General features: G+C 67.0%; 1 protein-coding gene across 1 annotated transcript in view; it reads left to right on the forward strand.

Annotated features, from left to right (window-relative positions):
• The window catches only part of MEGF6 (multiple EGF like domains 6), a 37,058-nt gene that overhangs the window by 9,471 nt on the left and 12,770 nt on the right, over positions 1 to 14,817 (forward strand). The window contains exons 3-12 of the mRNA XM_025048540.1: positions 6,907 to 7,032; positions 7,876 to 7,998; positions 9,184 to 9,306; positions 9,616 to 9,753; positions 10,349 to 10,468; positions 10,833 to 10,955; positions 11,585 to 11,734; positions 12,048 to 12,184; positions 12,834 to 12,963; positions 14,023 to 14,151. Of these exons, the coding sequence (XP_024904308.1) occupies positions 6,907 to 7,032; positions 7,876 to 7,998; positions 9,184 to 9,306; positions 9,616 to 9,753; positions 10,349 to 10,468; positions 10,833 to 10,955; positions 11,585 to 11,734; positions 12,048 to 12,184; positions 12,834 to 12,963; positions 14,023 to 14,151 (1,299 nt within the window). The remainder of the gene's footprint in view (positions 1 to 6,906; positions 7,033 to 7,875; positions 7,999 to 9,183; positions 9,307 to 9,615; positions 9,754 to 10,348; positions 10,469 to 10,832; positions 10,956 to 11,584; positions 11,735 to 12,047; positions 12,185 to 12,833; positions 12,964 to 14,022; positions 14,152 to 14,817) is intronic.

A 14,817-nucleotide genomic window follows, 5' to 3' on the forward strand; every position in this document is an offset into this window, starting at 1 on the left:
GGCTCTTTGGCCTCAGAGCCCTCTGGTGTCCCCACGTCCTCTCTCTGGGGCAGGCTTCTCCTCGAAGAAAGGCGTTCGCGGGGGGCGGTGGGTGCCCACTGCCCCTTCCTCGCCGTGGCTTGCCTGTGAGGGGCTGGGGGCTGGGACACACCCTCCTGTCTCCATAGTCACCCGTCTGTGCTGACAGTGGCCTTCGCTGACACGCCGGAAGGTTGGGGGGGGGCGGGGGTGGTGATGGGTAAACAGCCCGCGAAGGGGAGGACCCCCTTCAGAGCTTTGGAGGGACTAACAGTGGCCTCTGAGAGTGGCCTTGAGCTGCCAGCTGTGGGAAGCGGTGTCCCTCTGACCCCAATCCCCCCACCTCCACCCCATTGCCCCACCGGAATACCTCCCAGTGGCCTTTCCCGAGAGATGCCTGCACTGGGGCCCGGAAGTGTTGATTTGTGGCTCCGGATTATTTCTGAGGGTCTTTCCAGGTCTGGTGCCAGGGGTCCCGGGTCCCTCTGCCGGCCCTGGCTCCCCCCGCCCCCCAGCACACATTCACATGCCCGGGCTACCTGCACATCCTGGCACGAGGCTGCTGGGACCACACCACCCCCTCTGCCTGCCGTCCCCCAACTCTGGGCACCCAGCTGAGCAGTGGGCCCAGGGCACGGGTTCTCTGCAGCCTTCCGGGGCTGGTGTCCGGCTCCTGGCTGCTCCCGGAGGCGGCTCCCCTGCGTGCCAGCCTCCGCATGGCTGGACGTCCACCCCCCCACCCCACCCCGCACCCCGGTGCTGTGTGTGGCCTGCGTCTGTCGCTTCCTCTTTTGACTGTGACTCTCAGTGGGAAATATGCACTGCACCTGCACACTCAGGCGCACCCACACACCCGCGCACACCCACACACCCAGGCACACACACCCAGGCACACCCGGGCACACCTACACACCTGCTCACACTGCACCTGCACACCCAGGCACACCCTGGCGCCCGCGCACACAGCACCTGTACACCCGCGCACACAACCAAGGCACACCCAGGCGCACCCACACACCCAGGCACATCCAGGCGCACCCACACACCTAGGCGCACCCACACACCCAGGCGCACCCACACACCCAGGCACACCCAGGCGCACCCCACCCCCGCGCACTCCTGGCTGTTGGTGGACTCCGTGTGTCGGGAATTCCTGGGAGCCGATACCCCGCCAGTGTCAGGCCGGTCCGCAGGTCTCCTGGGAGTTTCTGGGACTGGCGCAGGTTCGTTGGCCTTCCCTGTGGGGCCTGGGCTTTGCCGAGGGGGTGTCTCTTGGGGCTTTCTCACAAACAGAGCAGGAAGCCTTTACTCCAGGGACAGCCCACCCTTCTTGCTAATATGTCCCTTTTGGTTGCTAAGGGACCCACCCTGGCTGCAGTGGACTTGACATGCTGGCCTGGGGTGGGCAGAGGTGGCCAAGCATCTCGGATCACCTGTAGGGGCTTCCGGATGGGGCCCAGTGTAGGGCCCTACTTGGCTCAGCGGCTGGGGACTCTGAGGGCTCAGAGAGTGATCGGGGTGAGACCCTCCCCGCTTCTCCTCTGGGACTCCTGGGGTATAGGGCCTGGAGAGGAGCCGGTGGCTTCGTCTGAGTATCACAGGGGTCCCCTCTGAGCCCAGACCACCCTCGGGCCTCAGCAGAGGGTCATGGGAAGAATCAGTGTAGAAGCCGTGCCCCTCCCCTGCCTAGGCCAGCTGTGGGGCAGTCTGCACAGCTGGAGCACAGCTGCTCTGAACCCTCCCCCCCGGCCCGCTGGCATCTCCTTGTGGGGAGGGGTGCTGCGAGCTCTCCTGGGACTTGGCGGGCAGGCCGGGAATAGGTCTGCGGGTGTCCCACCCCTCACCCCCCAGCAGCTCGAGTAAGCTTGAGGGATGTGGCCATTGGTCCACAGCGTGGGGCGGGGCTCCCTGTGTGCTGGAAGCTTTCAGGGTGGTGCCACATCGTGGGCCCCGAGGGATCTCTGAAGCCCCCAGAGGAGACTGCGCTTTAAGGGGGCCTTGAAACACACAAGGGGGACTCGAAACACACAAGGGGGGCTCGAAACACACAAGGGGGGCTCGAAACACACAAGCGGGGCTTGAAACACTCGGCGGAACTCGCTTCCAAGGCAAGGAGGGGACAGGGAATGCACAGCCTCCACGCCTCCCTCTTTTGCAAAAGAGCTTATGGAAATCGAACACACAAAGGTCTTGATTCTTAGAAGCAAGAACTCGCAGCAAGGGTTTCGCCACTGGCCCTGACGCCGTGAGAAGTGGCCAGGCCCGGAGGCCACTGAGCACCTCTCGTGTCCTGCCCCGGCCACCCCACCAGCCCGGCTGCAGGAGAAGCAGAAGCAGCGGGATGTCTTGGGGTGCTTCATTGCCAGGGTGCCCTCCTGGGTGTGTGCCCCAGGCTTTGGGGTGGGAGGGGCAGGGCCGAGCGAGGCCCAAGCCTGGTCCACCCTGCATCTCACCCTCGGGGCTCCGAGCCAGGCTTTCCTTCCCCAGTGGTCAGGCGACATGCCTGGGGTGCCACTCTGGCTTTCCTCTGACGTCACGTGCATGGCCGAGGGGATCAGCCCTCAGTCTGTGTGCGGAGCCCCCTGCTCCGTGTGGCCAGCGTTCTGAGCCAGCACGATACCTGCCCGGCCGTCTCTTCTGGACCCTGGCCTTAGGCGTGGATGCTTCCCTGTGTCCCCCAGGGCGCGTGACACACCTGGGGCCAGTGTGAGGGGATTGTGATGTCTCTGGCTCAACCAGCAGAGGACCCTTCCAAGGAGAAGGGGACCCTCTGTCCATCAGGTCTTTGGGATAGACGCTGTGGGATGGATTCTGCTGTCAGCGTGCACCCCAAGGTGGCCCAGGCGCCCCTCCCTCCTCACTGTCCTCCTCCCCTCAGGCAGATGGGCCCTCCTATGTCCACGGGTGCCCAGGCACTGCCTTCCCTCCAGACTCTGCCACTGGTAAGCCCTGTGGCCTTGGGGCAGACACGTCCCCAGCCAGGCCTGGGTCTCCCCGTGGGGGGACATCGAGGGGCTGCATGGGGCCCACCAGCCTGAGCTTCCCCCGGCGCCTTGCGGGGGACACCCTGGGGGAGGCGCCTGGCCCTCCCCGAGGCGGCTGCTGGCAGTGTCTGGGGCGGCCCCAGCCACAGGCTGCAGAAATGTGGAGACCACAGGCTTGTCTGCAAAGCTCATTCCTGCAAAGCCGCAGATGCAGTTCTGCAAATGTTTCTGATCCCCTGGAAGCTGACACAGGCTGCGGTCGCACCGGGGAGCCTGCCCGCCCAGCCCCAGGGGCCGCAGCCGAGCCTGGACTGGGAGGCAGGGAGGGCGGCTCCCGCCCTGTCAGATGACTCTGCGAAGTCGTGGCTTTGCCTGAGACCAGGACCCCAGACGTGCAGGCTGCCAGCGCCCGGGGCTGATGGGCTGCACACCCAACCTAGGGAGGGAAGACAGGGGCGGCGGCCATAGACCCCAGGCTGGACACGGAAACCCAGCGGGAGGTGAGGGCTCACTGGGCCGGCGGTGGCTGAAAGGGCAGCAGAATGGTGCGTGGTGCGAGGGGGGGGTGGGCCGGGCAGCCTGAGTGAGGCCGGCCGAGGGGCGGAGTCTGCAGTATGAGCCTCGGGGTCCGAGCCTTTGTGTGCCTGACCCTGAGGTGGACGGGTGCCCGGCAGGCAGGCGGGCAGCACAGCCTGGGTCCTGGGCCCTGCCACTGCCCGCCGGGGGGTCTGTCTTTGGTGCCTTCTCCCTGGGACCGGTGAGCAGGGCTGGATTGGCGGGTGTGCAGTCCGTGATGTTAGGGCTGGTGTCACCCAGGCTCACGCCTCTGGGACGTGGGCGGCCGCGTGCACGGCTACGAATGACTTGCGGAGGCCCTGTCCAGAGAGTGGGTGACAGGGCAGGACGCACAAAGCAGAGCAGCGGGTGACCCACGAGCTGCCTGTGGGTACGGGGTGGGCACAGCCCAGGTGAGTCCCTTCTCCTGACCAAGCCAGGCAGGCCATCCCCTTCCTGTCCTGCCATCCTGGTGCTGTCCCCAGCAGAGGGCTTCCTGGAAGGAGGGGCTGCGGGTGGCCACTGACCACGCGTGGGATTTAGAAACTGCCACTTTGAGGGCACTCACCACAACACCCTGCGGAGCCGGTCCTGAACCCACCCGGCTGCTTCCAAGGCTGAGCAGAGGGAACTGGTGGGCTCGGCCCCCCGTCGAGAGGCTCCCTGCTGGCCGGACTGCCACGGCACAGTCCCTTCGCCGACTGCTCGGGCTGGCCAGCGTGCCAGGCTTGCGGGCCAGGGCCTTGCCCGTGGAGCCTTCGCGGTCAGCTGTCCCCAGCCCCTGCCAACCGCTTCCTTCACGGTGCCTGGTGCCCCCGACCCAGGTCCAGGTGCTGCCGCCTGCACCCCCAGGAGCAGAGAGCCGCCAGCACAGGCCGAGTAGGCCCCCCACCCTGTAGGACGCTTGCCGCCTACATGCCCAGCTTCCAGCTCACACCCAAGGCTCCTGAGTAGGGCGGCTCCTGCTGGCAGAAGACGGAATGTCAGCCCAGCTCCATTAGGACCCGCAGTCCCCTGGCCGAGGCCCTGCGTCCCGGAATCTGCAGACTGGGGTGTGAGGTTGGATCGGTCAGCTCAGGCTCTGTAACATGTGCCACGGACGGACGCTGGTGTTCTCGCCGTTCTGGAGGCTGGACGTCCACGGTCAAGGTGCCAGCCAACCCAGTCCTGAGAATGCGCTTCCTGGCTGCCCCTTGCGCTGTGTCCTCACAGGGAGATAGAGGGAGACCTCGTGTCTCTTCTCCTAGGGACACAAACTCCATGGGATCAGGGCCCCATGCTGACGACCTCGCTCAACTTTAGTTACCTCTGTGAAAGCTGTACTTCTGAATACAGGCACCTGGGGGCTGGGTTGAGGGGGATGTCAGCGTTCAGCCCCTTAGGGGCTGTGGAGCCCCTGCTCGCCCATCTTCTTGTGGGCTCTCAGCTGGCCTCAGGTCTGAGTGTGGCCCTGAGTTGCAGGACTGCCGGACAGGGGTCACTGGGATACGGGTGACCCGTGGGGCCTGGAAACATCACCACCTGCCTTTCCCTGAGCTGCCTGGTCCAGCTTCCCGGGGATCCCGGCTTGGGCTGAGCAGGATGGTGCTGGCTCAGCTGCCCAGGTGCACAGCTCAGGAGCATCTGGGGTGCTCGAGGGGGCCTTGGAGGGTGCGGGCTGCACAGGGGGCCTGGAACCCCTCCGCCTGCGCCTCCCTGCCTGGGACTCCTGCCCAGTGGGCCCGGTGGGCTGGTGTCCGATTGCTTTTGGGTGCGGCTCGGGGCTCTGCCCGTCCTCCTGGTCCTGCCGCAGCCCCCGGGGACCCCTCTGAGCTGCAGTGCCTGCCCAGCTGGCCCCCGGCCCTCGGCTCCAAGCCCCCATCTCTGCGAGCCCTCCCGGCAGGGCTTCTGGTCCCTGTGACGAACCTGAGCAAGGTCGCTGCTGTAAACACGGGCAGGGCCCGGGAGTGGGGCTGGCCCAGGCCATGCTCAGCCAGCTCTGGACAGAGGAGGCGTAAGCGGAGCTGTGCCAGGGCATCAGGGCAGAGCGGGGGCGTGGGTGGGCAGGGAGGGCACTCGGAGGCTGACGGGGACGGGAGGTGGCCCTTACTTGCCTCAGTTCTCCCCAGGCCCCTTGTCTGCTGATCCTCCCTTCTGAGCCATGTATGGCCAGGACAAAGCCTTAAGTACCACCTTTGGGTGTCGTCCCCCAAACTACAGCTGGTGTGGCCCCTGGCGGGGACTCGCAGCACCGGCTCCCCACCCACTCGCCCGCGCTGGGGACAGGGCAGCATCGTGAGTGCTGTCGGGCTTTTTCTGAGTGTCCTTGCTTTTGGTAGACAGTGTGGCCCCAGCCTCCTCCGAGACCTGGGCCACGCCGTGCTCTGCCCCGGACCTCCTGCCCTCCTGCCTGGCGCCCACACACGGACAACAAATGGCCTCCCAAACGCAGCCGGAGGCCGGCAGCCCCGGGGTCTGTGGCAAGTGACAGCGCAGGTGGCACGTCACGTGGATCCCTGCCCCCACAGCAGTCCCGGTCTTTCAGTAATAAGGCTCAGCTTTGCTCCGGGTCCCAGCCTGCTGGGGCACGGACAGCACCCCATTCTGGTGGTTTTGCTCCAAAGCGCAGGGTGACCCCTCCCTAACCACGAGGCCACTGCCAGACTCGAGGGGGCTGCCAGAGACCCAGTGTCCATCTTAGGCACTCAGCCTCACTCAGCTCCCCTCCGGGCACGGCCCTGGCCCATCCCCAGGCCACGGGCACCCATTCGGCCACCCCGACTGGGCAGAGCCTCGCCCTGTAGGTGCCTGAGCGTGAAGCCCTGGGACTTGGGTCGCTGACTCTGTGGCCTCACCCAGTGCTGCCCCCACAGCCACCGGGAGGAGTGGGGACTGAGTGAGGTCAGGTGAAGGGTGGGGCCCCAGAGCTGCACTAGGAGCTGCCAGGAACTGGGGGCCGGGCCTGCAGGCCACGATGTTATCCATGGCAAGCCCACGGCTGCCCTCTGCCCTTGCCTGACAGCCGAGATAGTGGGGTGCCTGGGCCCCCGGCACCCCCGCTGGCCTGCCACCTCCTTCAGGGGGCCTCCCAGCTTGCTTGGCCTCTGAGTCCTGGACACCCTGGATCTCCGTGGGGCCCCAGAATTCTGCACCCGGCTTCTACTGAGGGCCATGGGCTGTGCAGCGCCTCCTGCGTGTGGCCCAGAAGCGAAGCCAGGCTGGAGACCAGACACGGGCAGTGCCGCCCTCTGAAGCCCCTGAGGGCCCTGGAGCATCTTGGAAGAGCTGGTCACCTGCCGCCCCTGCTCCTTGGGGCTCCTCGGTCGTGCCGTCCTCTTGGGCTGACCAGGGCTCCTCTCCGTGTCCCCAGCCATAAACTCCTGCGCCGTGGGCAACGGCGGCTGCCAGCATGACTGTGTCCAGCTCACGGCGACCCAGCACCGCTGCCAGTGCTGGCCTGAGTTCCAGCTCCAGGAGGACGGCAAGCGCTGTGTCCGTGAGTGTGTGCCAGCCCTCCGGAGGGGCAGCCAGGCCTGGGACCCCCAGGGACCCTGCAGCCTGATCCAGGCATGACAGGAAGCACCTCCCTGCGTGGGCTGCTGGGGCCGGAGGGGGCCTCGGGGAGGCATCGCCCAGCACCTGGCAGATGTCAGGGATGAAGCTCATTAGGCCGTACTCTGGGGTTGCACGTCTGTGGGGACAGGAAGCTCAGGACCGGGGCATCCTGCGTGATCCTCAGGTCCGAGTCCCACCCTGGGCTCTGCAGGGCATATGAGTCCCAGGCCCCAGCCCTCAGGTGGAGGGGGCTGGCCAGGCCCCGTCTGGCATCTTGCCCTTGGGTGTCAGGCTGCCTGTCGAGGGAGGAGGGGGCTTTCCTGATGAAGAAAGGGAGCAGGCTCAGGGGTCTCCTGGAGATCTGGGAGTGGAGGTCTGGGGCGGAGCAGGTGCTGAGACAGTGTCCCCCACCCCCGAGCTGGCCTCTTGGCTCCCAGGCCAGGAGTGAGTGTGGACAGGCCCGAGGGGCCTGGCCAGCAGTGGGTACAGAGTGGCACAGGGTCATGGGGCTGGGGGAGCTGCCAGGCATGTGGCTCCAACAAGGAAGAGAGGCCCAGGGGGAGGTAGCTTGCTCCCCGCTGCCTTCTCAGGGGTGTCTCTGGGGCCCCCACATCTGGGAGGACGGAGACACACTGCCCCGCCCGTCAGACTGGAGCAGGAGGGAGAGAGCGCCAGGTGGGGCCTCACGCGAGGCCCTGGACCAAGCACCCTGAATCCACCAGAGCCCCAACCTCCAACCCTAACCTCTCCCCTTCGCCTCCATTCCTCCGCGCGGTGGCCGCAGGGAGACACCCGTGCGCGGACCGCAACGGCGGCTGCATGCACACGTGCCAGGCACTCCGGGGCCTCGCGCACTGCGAGTGCCACGCGGGCTACCAGCTGGCGGCGGACCGCAAGGCCTGCGAAGGTAAACCCCGCCCCCGCTCGGCCACGCCCCCACTCGCCCTCGGCCCCGCCCCTAGGTCACGCCCCCGCTCGGCCCCGCCCCCGCTCGGCCCCGCCTCAGGGCCCGCTGAGGCCAGCTGCCTGGGGGTGACCCGGGCTCATCGCCCTGCTGGGGGCCGGGGGCCGGGGCGGAGGCGCGGGAACACACTCGGGAGGAGCCTCCACGCAGCGTCTCAGGCTGCGTTTTTACTTTCAAACATTTCTGGTGTCCAAGCAAGACGAGCTCGTTAGGGAACCGAGTTAGGAAGAGAAAAGGGGCAATGTCACCCGAGTCCGGTGACTTCTCACACGTCGGCTTCCGGGGTGTCTGTGGTTGTCACCGTGTGAGGTCAGAATCACCCCGATCCCCGCCAGGCGCCCCTTCCTGGAGCGTGCCCCCTGCCCAAGGCTGCAGCGGCCTCCGCTGCTCTGTGTCCACAGTCACCGAGTCACTTCGGGGTGTCCCCTCTTGCCCGGGACACGCAGCTCTGCGGCAGCAGCCTTGGGGAGGGGTCTATGTGTGTCCTGTCAGGTGGCTGTGAGCGGGTCCCAGGGAAGCCTTTCGGAAATGCTTTCCAGTGTCGCTGTGGGTGCGGGTGGCTTGGCGGGCGCAGTGGGAGAGAGGACTTCTTCATGCCGAGAATCGTGGGAGGCGCGACCCGAGCTGTGGCTGGGGACAGTGGGACTCGGGTCCCGATGGCCAGTGCTGATAGCATGCCAATATCAGCTGGTGGGCATTTTGTCCTGCTGCCACCACAGGCGGGAGTGAAGAGGCCCCTCCCAGACCGGGCCCTGGACAGGGGCTCTGGTTAGAGCGGGGAGGGCACAGCCGAGGGACCATGGGCTCGGGGAGGCAGAGCCCCTTGCTGGATGCTGCTGGCGGGGCCTGAGCGCCAGCGGCTGGGGCTCCAGAGCGCAGACTTGCAGCCGTGCCCCCCCACCACTGCCCACCCCGTGGTGGTCTCGCACGCGAAGCTCGCTGGTAGATACAGGGCGCTCAGAGGAGCCGCAGAATGGGAAGGCGGAACAGGGCATGGGGTGGCCCTCCTCCTGGCACAGGGCGCCTGAGCCCTGGCCCCCAGCACGGCCCCGTCCACACTAAGGCACTGCCTTGGGGGTGCACCGCCCAGCCCAGAGGCCCAGAGACCCCCTCCTCTCTCCTGTCCAGATGTGGATGAGTGTGCCACAGGGCTGGCCCAGTGTGCCCACAGCTGCCTCAACACTCGCGGGTCCTTCAAGTGTGTGTGCCACACAGGCTATGAACTGGGAGCTGACGGCCGGCAGTGCTACAGTGAGTGGACAGTGGCGGTGCTTGGGGCCGGAAACGTACCAGCCTTTCCCGGATGGGCTGCCAGCTGGCTTCGGCTGAGAGCTGGGGGGTGGCCAGGAGGGCTGGGGGCGTGGCTAGGAGGGCTGGGGGCGTGGCCAGGAGGGCCAGGTTCCCTGAGCCCTCCAGCCCAGGAGTTCCATGCTGCCACTGTCCTAGCAGTGTGGGCCTGGGGCCTCCGGGTTGGCTGCTGTGTTGGGAGGGACCACACCAGGTGACAGGGATGTCACCGCAGACCCTGTCCCACGTCCCTGGTGGTGGGTCTGGTCTCAGGGATCGAAATGGAGATTGTGAACAGCTGTGAGGCCAACAACGGCGGCTGCTCCCACGGCTGCAGCCACAGCAGTACGGGGCCCCTGTGCAGCTGCCCCCGTGGCTACGAGCTGGATGAGGACCAGAAGACGTGCGTTGGTGCGAGCCGGCTCCCTCCTGATGCCCATTGCCCCGGACCAGGGACTCAGGGCCGCCCCGTCTGGGGACTGGCCTGATGCCACGATGCAGAGCTCCCTGCTCTCACACCCGACATTCTCTCTGCCCCAGGCCAGGGGGCGGGGGAGGGCAGCCAGAGGGGGCCCCAGTGAGAGGCAACACGTGACCCCACTGAGCCCCCACTCTGCTGGCCCCATCAGACCCCCTTCAGCTCAGCTTGGTCACTTGGTTAAATTCCCTGTGCTGGAGAAACTCAAATCTCTGTGGTGTGCGAGGGCACCCACCCCACGGGGAGACCCGGCCCCCAAGATGGCATCCCTGCCCCCCACCCCTGGCCCCACCCCTCCTTGGCCCTTGCCAACCCCCTGCCCCCGGTTCGGAGCCCACAACAGGCAGGGGGGCCCTGAGGCTGTGACATGTGTGGACAGGACCAGGCATGCACGTGGTGCCTGTGGATTGTGTGTGGCTGTGCACACGATGGTGCATCTGCGTGGGGGCGTGCGTGCACTGGTGGGCGTGGCAGGGGCGTGCACGCAGGCGGCACCAATGCCAGCCCGGCTCCTGTGCGTGCCCTCAGACACCGACGACTGTGCCGATGCGCCGTGCTGCCAGCAGGCTTGCAGTGACAGCCCTGGCGGGTACGAGTGCAGCTGCTACGCCGGCTACCGACTCAGCGCCGACGGCTGCGGGTGTGAAGGTGAGCCGGCCGGCCGGGGAGGGCAGGGGCCACCCAGGCAGGGGCCAGGGGGCGGCTCGCCCTGCCTGTGCCCTGCTTCTGAGCGTCGGCTGTCCGCACGGCTGTCCGGCCCGGTCTGCTCACTGCCCGGCCTGTGGTCCCTGACCTCTCTCACAGAGTGAGGTCTGCACCCCTGGCTGCTTCCAGCCTGGCCTCCCGCGGGCAGGGTGTCCGCTGTCACTCCGACCCTGGGGGGGAGGATGGCTGCAGCAGGGGCGTCACCCAGTAGCATGGCCCCTGGGCCTCTGGGCATAGCTGGGCACTAGGGGCCTCCCGCGTCCCCCACCCCGGAGGATGGGCCCCAGCAGCCCTGGTTTGCCCGCAGACGTGGACGAATGCGCGTCCGGCCGCGGTGGCTGTGAGCACCACTGTGCCAACCTGGCCGGCTCCTTTCGCTGCTCGTGTGAGGCCGGCTTCCAGCTGGATGAGGACCGCAGGGGCTGCATCCGTGAGTCTGTCACCCCGGGGGCCGCTGCCCGGAGCGCCATGCCCCTGACTTCTCAGTACCCACTTTCCGGGCAGGGTGGACGTCACCTCAGCCCAGCCTCCCGCTGCGGGACTGGCCGGGGCAGCAGGGTGGAGTCAGGGGCTGGTCAGACAGGCATCCCCAGGGCGGGTAGAGTGGTCCAGCTGCTGGTCTGCCCAGTGAGAGAAGGGACATACCCCTGGGGCTGAGGACAGCGTCCAGGGGGGCAGGGGCTGCTCCCGTCCCCGCCCCCCATGCTCAGGGTCCCTAGGGCCAGGGCGGGAGCCTGGGGATCCTTGGGGCTCGGGGTCTTGCCTGCCCTGAGAAGTAGGCTCAGGAGAGCAGCTGGGACCAGCCTCCCTCCCCAAAGACCGGGTGAGGAGGGGCTGCAGGTGGCGGCTCCGGGGGTGGGGGGCCCTCAGCTGGCCCTGGGCACCGAGGGGCGGAGGAGGCATCTAAGGATGAGTGGCAGGGGCTAAGGGGCCTTTGTGTGCCGCCCAGCCCTGGACACGGCCGAGCTGGACCTGGATGGCCCGCTCCCCCACGTCACAGTGCTGCGGGATAAGGACGGGTGAATGGCAGGGGCTAAGGGGCCTTTGTGTGCCGCCCAGCCCTGGACACGGCCGAGCTGGACCTGGACGGCCCGCTCCCCCACGTCACAGTGCTGCGGGACGAGCTGCCCCCCACCTTCCAGGACGACTCCGCCGGGGCCGAGGAGGCGGTGGAGGCCCGTGGCGAGCACACGCTGGCCGAGAAGTTCGGTGAGAGGCGGTCGGGCCGGCCGGGCTTCGGCCTCCTCGGGCAACCCTTCGGTCTGGGGCGTGAGGAAGGGCCCTGCAGTGGTCTCGTTGGCACAGGCCAAGAGGTTCAGCCACCAGCTCGGTTTGCACAGGGCGTCCAGGCCTCGGCCTGGGCTGCCCTGGGCCCCGGCTCCCGGCTCCCTCCTCCCACCTTGCCCATGGGGCCTTTCGCGGGCAGAGGGCGCCTTCGTGCCTGCCTCGGGCCCGTGGCCAGAGCGGGCCCCCGAGCACCCGAGCCGGGCGGGACCTGAGGCCCCTCTCCGTCCGCCCCCAGTCTGCCTGGATGACTCCTTCGGCCCAGACTGCAGCTTGACCTGTGATGACTGCAGCAACGGAGGGGCCTGCCTCCCGGGCCTGGACGGCTGCCACTGCCCCGAGGGCTGGACCGGCCTCGTCTGCAACGAGAGTGAGGCCGCTGCCCCGGGGCCGCTGGACGCCCCCACTTCCTCCTCCTCGCTAGCCCCGGGCGGGGGTCCTCACGGGGCCATCCGTTCACTCATTGCTTTAGTATCTCCTGACCACCCGCTCTGCCAGGCACTGTCGCAGGTGCTGGGAGGCCCGGGGAAGGAGCAGGGCCCGGCGTCTGCCTGTCACAGACGTCAGACGGGGGTCCAGCTGAGACAACGAGGGGTGTCCGAGGAGGAGAGGCTAGTGGGTGGGCCAGTCGTGCCACGCCCCAGGTGGGAGCGTGGTGTCCCCAGGCCGCACGGCACGTCGGTGGCTGGAGGGCGTTTGAAAACGGCTGCCCAGGCCCATGGCCCCAGAGCAGGGCTGGCCCTGGTGGTGTGGTCTCGGCCGCGGTGACTCTGACCGTCTGTCTGCCTGTCGAAGGGGCTGGTGGGGAGGGTGGGGTTCAGAGGGAGAGGACGTGGCGATCCCTTTCCCGCCCCGCCTGTGGGCAGTGACGAGGGGCGGCAGCCTGAGTGTCCTGTTCGCTGCTCTGGGCAGCTGCTTCTGGCCGGGAAGCTATCTCAGTGTTCATGGAGGGGCTTCTGGGCCCAGAGTCCTTTTGTGGCCAGTGACCCTGTGCTTCCCTGTGCTTCCCTGTCACCCCCTGCAGCTCCACCCTCCGCACACCTTCGGGAAGAACTGCAGCTCCTCCTGCAGCTGTCAGAATGGTGGCACTTGCGACCCCGTGACGGGGACCTGCCGCTGCCCTCCGGGTGTCGGCGGGGCCCACTGCGAGGACGGTGGGTGCCCCTGGGAGTGCCTCTGGAGCGGACGGGGGCACCGCCTCTCAGCAGCGCCCCCTCTGTCTGTCTTCCTTCCCCGAGGGCGGGGAGGCAGGGACTCGGGGGAGGCACTGACTTTCAAGTTTTCTGCTTTTCCTGGGGCCTAAGTGGTAGCAGAAGGTGAAGACCTGACAGAAAAGCAGCACTTTTGGAATGGGTTTTCCTGTCAGGTAGTGAGCTCCCCGCTCCTGGAAGCATTCCAGGAGCGCTGTATAATGGGCGGGTGGGATTTGCAGAAGGGATCACTCCCGGGCCCGTGACTGCACGGGACGACACTAACGTCCTTTCTGATTCTGAAGTGTCAGCGTTTCTGGAGGAATTCGAGAATCCGTGTAGGTAACTTTCTCAGGTGACTGATGCTTCGTCTTTCGGTCTTCAGACCTTTAAAGTCTGTCTGTCTTGCTGGAGAAATAGCTAGTGTATCGAGAACTCCCCACTTTAGCCAGCGACGGCAGTCGTCAGCGGCCGTCCGCAGTGCTTGGGTGGCCTGTGAGCGCGGTGGGTGGGGCGGGGTTTCGAGGGGGAGCGCTCTGGGCAGGGAAGTCAGAGCCATTGCTCAGTTGGGACCCTGGACCTTGGCCAGCTGAGGCCATGTGACTTCCCTCTTCGAGGTCTGGAGGTCAGGCCAGGTGACCACTGACGGACAGAAGTCAGGACGCTGAAGACATAGGTTGGACACAGGGCATGGGGCTGAGGTCTTTCGTGCGTGTCCCCCATGTGCTCTGTGCTTGGCCTCCCTCCTGGGCCACTGGCCCTTGGGAGACAGGCCAGCCAGGGCAGGTGGCCATCGTGGGGCCCATCTCGTGACTGCCTTGACCTCGCGATACCCTCACCCACCCCCTGGGTCCCTCCCCGTCTGGGATGCAGTGTCCTTAGGCTGCTGTGACCCCAAAGACCTCAGGCCATGCCCCGACAGCCACTCTCGGCTCCTGCGCTGGTGCCGGGGCCCTCGGAGCGTCTCCTCGGGCCAGGGGGCCGTGTCCGGGTGGGCACTCACGAGGCCCCGACGTCCCCCAGGCTGCCCCAAGGGTTTCTACGGCAAGCATTGCCGCAAGAAGTGCCACTGCGCCAACCGGGGCCGCTGCCACCGCGTCTACGGGGCCTGCCTCTGCGACCCGGGGCTCTACGGCCGCTTCTGCCACCTGGGTGAGTCCCACTGCCTGCAGGTGGCCCGCGGCCAGGTGCCAAGCTGTCACGCTGTGCCTTACCGCCACAGTCTGGCTTGGGTGTGACTGTTTCCATTTGCAGATGAGGATTGGGGGGCTCAGTGAAGTCCCCTGGCTGGAACATGGGGTCCTCCCCGGGTCTCTGGACTCAAAGCCATGTCCTTTGGATGCCGGCCACCAGGGTGTCTGGGCGGGTGGTCCCTAGCCCTATGGGTGGACAGGCCTCCTTCGAAGCTTTCAGGGTGCCGGGCTTGTCTTGGCCTCGATGTTTCCTGGTGGCGAGGGTGACTCCTGAACCCCCAGGGGGGTCACCCCTTCCCCAACCGGTCCCGAGACACCTGGGGCGTGGAGGGGCAGTGGAGAAAAGGTGGATGACAATTAGTGGCCTTGTCCCAGCAGCTCTTTACAATGCTTTAGAGAAGGGCCATTCAGAGAGAAAATCCCGGGACCCCAAGAATTTCCTAGTTGGGACATGGGGTGACCCAGGGCCAGCCCCTGCCCTTCACCGAGACCTTGTATCTCACCTATAAAATGGGCACAGTGGCCCGGTCCTCTGGGACACCGGTGGCTGGGGCGGGTAGTGCCAGCTCTGTGCCGGGTCCCGGGGACAGCCCAGTAAACCGAGGCCCGGGGCGGGGCGGGGCGG

Source organism: Pteropus alecto, unplaced genomic scaffold, assembly GCF_000325575.1.
Source record: "Pteropus alecto unplaced genomic scaffold, ASM32557v1 scaffold125, whole genome shotgun sequence".
Lineage (NCBI taxonomy): Eukaryota > Metazoa > Chordata > Mammalia > Chiroptera > Pteropodidae > Pteropus > Pteropus alecto.